We start from the raw sequence: 2,463 nt of genomic DNA, 5'->3' as shown, positions 1-2,463 counted from the left end.
AGAGAGAGAGTGTGTGTGTGTGTGTGTGTGTGTGTGTGTGTGTGTGTGTGTGTGTGTGTGTGAGAGAAAGAAATTCTCAAATTTCCAAATTTACATAGACCAATAAATAAACTAAATTAATTAATTAATTAAATAACATCATAAATGCGTAAATGCATGGATAAATAAATAAACAAATAAATAAATAAATCCCACATAATATAGGCCTATATCTAGAAAATAGAGCACAATCAGCAGATTTCCTTTGCAATTTGCATAATCTATTCTGACTTTATTAAGATATTTTCTGCAGCAGGCATCATATCTGCGAGTCTAGAAAACAAACCGTCAGAACTGCTGATTATATCCAGCTTCCAGCTTTAAGTCTGAAATGTGATGAATGTGAGTGTATTAATGAAAACAGAACATCTACATCCATCTCTGAACTTTCTGTCTGTCAAACCTTCCCGAGACTGAAGAGTGCAGAACGAGAAAACTGCTCCTTCAGCGTCCTCTAGTGGTCACAGCTTGAAAATGCAACTAAATGCATGTAATTGTTTATTTAAAGATTATTCCAGAGAGATGAGTAATAATTTGGTTGCACTTTATTTTAAGGTGTCCTTGTTACAGTGTAATTATACATTTAAATACTGAGTAATATTAATTAACAACATGCACTTACTATATGGTTATGGTTAGGATTAAGGTTTGATTCAGGGTTACTTGAATGTAATTATGCGTAAATTATTGTTATTATAATAGTAAGTACATGCAACATGTGTAACAAGAACACCTTAAAATAAAATGTTAACATTATTAAAACTTCTGGCCAATGTAATAGTCAGACTAAATTAAACACATATTATGCTCTATCATCTGCACTAACATGCTGTCTAATTATGGCTGCATTTATGCAATAATGTACAACTTAATCAGGTTTTCATTCATTGTAATAAAGCTCAAATAAAATATAAAAACTTGAACGATTCAACTGAAGTAAAAATAAGTTTAAGCTGAAGTACTAAAATTGCTAAAGCTGAAATAAAAATACGTAAGAGCTAGATAGAAATATAAAAAAGAACTAATAAAAATAAAAGAACATGACAGAATTACTAAAACCTAAACTAAAATTGCAATCTGATGGAGCTGAAGTGATAACTAAAACTTAAAAATACAATAAAATAAAGTAAAATTTTGAGACAAAAATGAAGGTAAATCGAAATATTTAAAAACAAATAGAATTGGCCAAATGCACAGCAAAATTCCTCATTTAAAACTGCAAACTCTGAGTGATGGAGGCACCTGTCGCGGCTGCTCCGTGGCTCTCTGGAGGTCTGTCTTGACTTTGTTGTTGGGATGATTGACCACTTTAGTGACCGGCTGTTTGAAGATGGAGGCTGTTTGTCTGATGGGCAGCGCCGTGTTCAGATCCGGCTTCCCCTACAAATACAGAGACGCATTTAAAAAATACTCAACCTAAAGTCATTTTGTACATCAGGATCCAAACGCTGAAAATCTGCCGCTTTTGTCTCATTTCAACAGGAAATACACAAGGTTTTCAAAACAAAGAAATGTTATTATGATGTAAACAAATACATTTCGCACTATATTTCTATGAGACGAATCAGAAGTCAGTGAAAGTGAAGGATCGAACTGAACTCAAAGATGTGGTCTGGACAACTGCTGGACTGTTTGGAAAAGTTCAAGCGCGCTGCCGGACCAAGCAGCATTAATACAGAGAGCTTACAGAAGAACGGAGCGAGGCAGTGCTTCATAGCAGTCCACAAACAAAATCTGTTCACACTTCTTCAGTCACACCAGTCTCTTCCAGCGATACACTCATACATTACTGGATTAATAGACTAGATACGTCCTGTTGCTGACTGTTTTTTGAGGAAATATTACGTACAATAAGTGTTCATTTAAAATAAATACTAATTCATTAATACAATCAAAAATAAAAATGAAATTCGTTACAATAAAATAAATAAAATTCACTAAAATTGAATTCAAAGGAATACAAATAATACAGTTCATTAAATAAAATAAATAAACAAATAACTAAATAATAAGTATTATCAAATAATAAATTGCTGATTATTTTTTAGTTAATATTTAGGAAATATTATGTACAATAAGTGTTTGTTTAAAATAAATAAAACAAGTAAAATTCAATAAAATGAATAAAATAAGTAAAATTAATTTCAATAATAAAATTCATATGAATACAGTTAATATACATGAAAAAAATAAAATAAATAAATACTGTAAAAAGGAAAATTCCATTCATGCTCGTTTAGAGTAGAAGAATGAGTGATTTTCATGTTTACAGATCATTCACATTCAGCTCCGTTCTGTTGGTCTTGTTCAGCAAAATCACATTGGCTGTCATTAAACTGTAATACTGAAACAGTGTGTGTGTGTGTGTGTGTGTGTGTGTGTGTGTGTGTGTGTGTGTGTATTTTACGAGTCAGCAGTAAAGTC

General features: G+C 31.7%; 1 protein-coding gene across 1 annotated transcript in view; it reads right to left on the bottom strand.

The window, feature by feature from the left end:
- LOC107687258 (methyl-CpG-binding domain protein 2-like) overlaps positions 1-2,463 on the bottom strand; it is a 26,596-nt gene that overhangs the window by 8,440 nt on the left and 15,693 nt on the right. Inside the window, exon 3 of the mRNA XM_016484513.1 lies at positions 1,252-1,419. Coding sequence (XP_016339999.1) covers positions 1,252-1,419 — 168 coding nt within the window. The remainder of the gene's footprint in view (positions 1-1,251; positions 1,420-2,463) is intronic.

The sequence above is a fragment of the Sinocyclocheilus anshuiensis genome, unplaced genomic scaffold (assembly GCF_001515605.1).
Source record: "Sinocyclocheilus anshuiensis isolate Anshui unplaced genomic scaffold, SAMN03320099.WGS_v1.1 scaffold745, whole genome shotgun sequence".
In the NCBI taxonomy this organism is placed as follows: Eukaryota; Metazoa; Chordata; class Actinopteri; order Cypriniformes; family Cyprinidae; genus Sinocyclocheilus; species Sinocyclocheilus anshuiensis.
The sequence above is the reverse complement of the archived record's forward strand: the minus strand, read 5'-3'. Positions and strand labels throughout refer to the sequence as shown.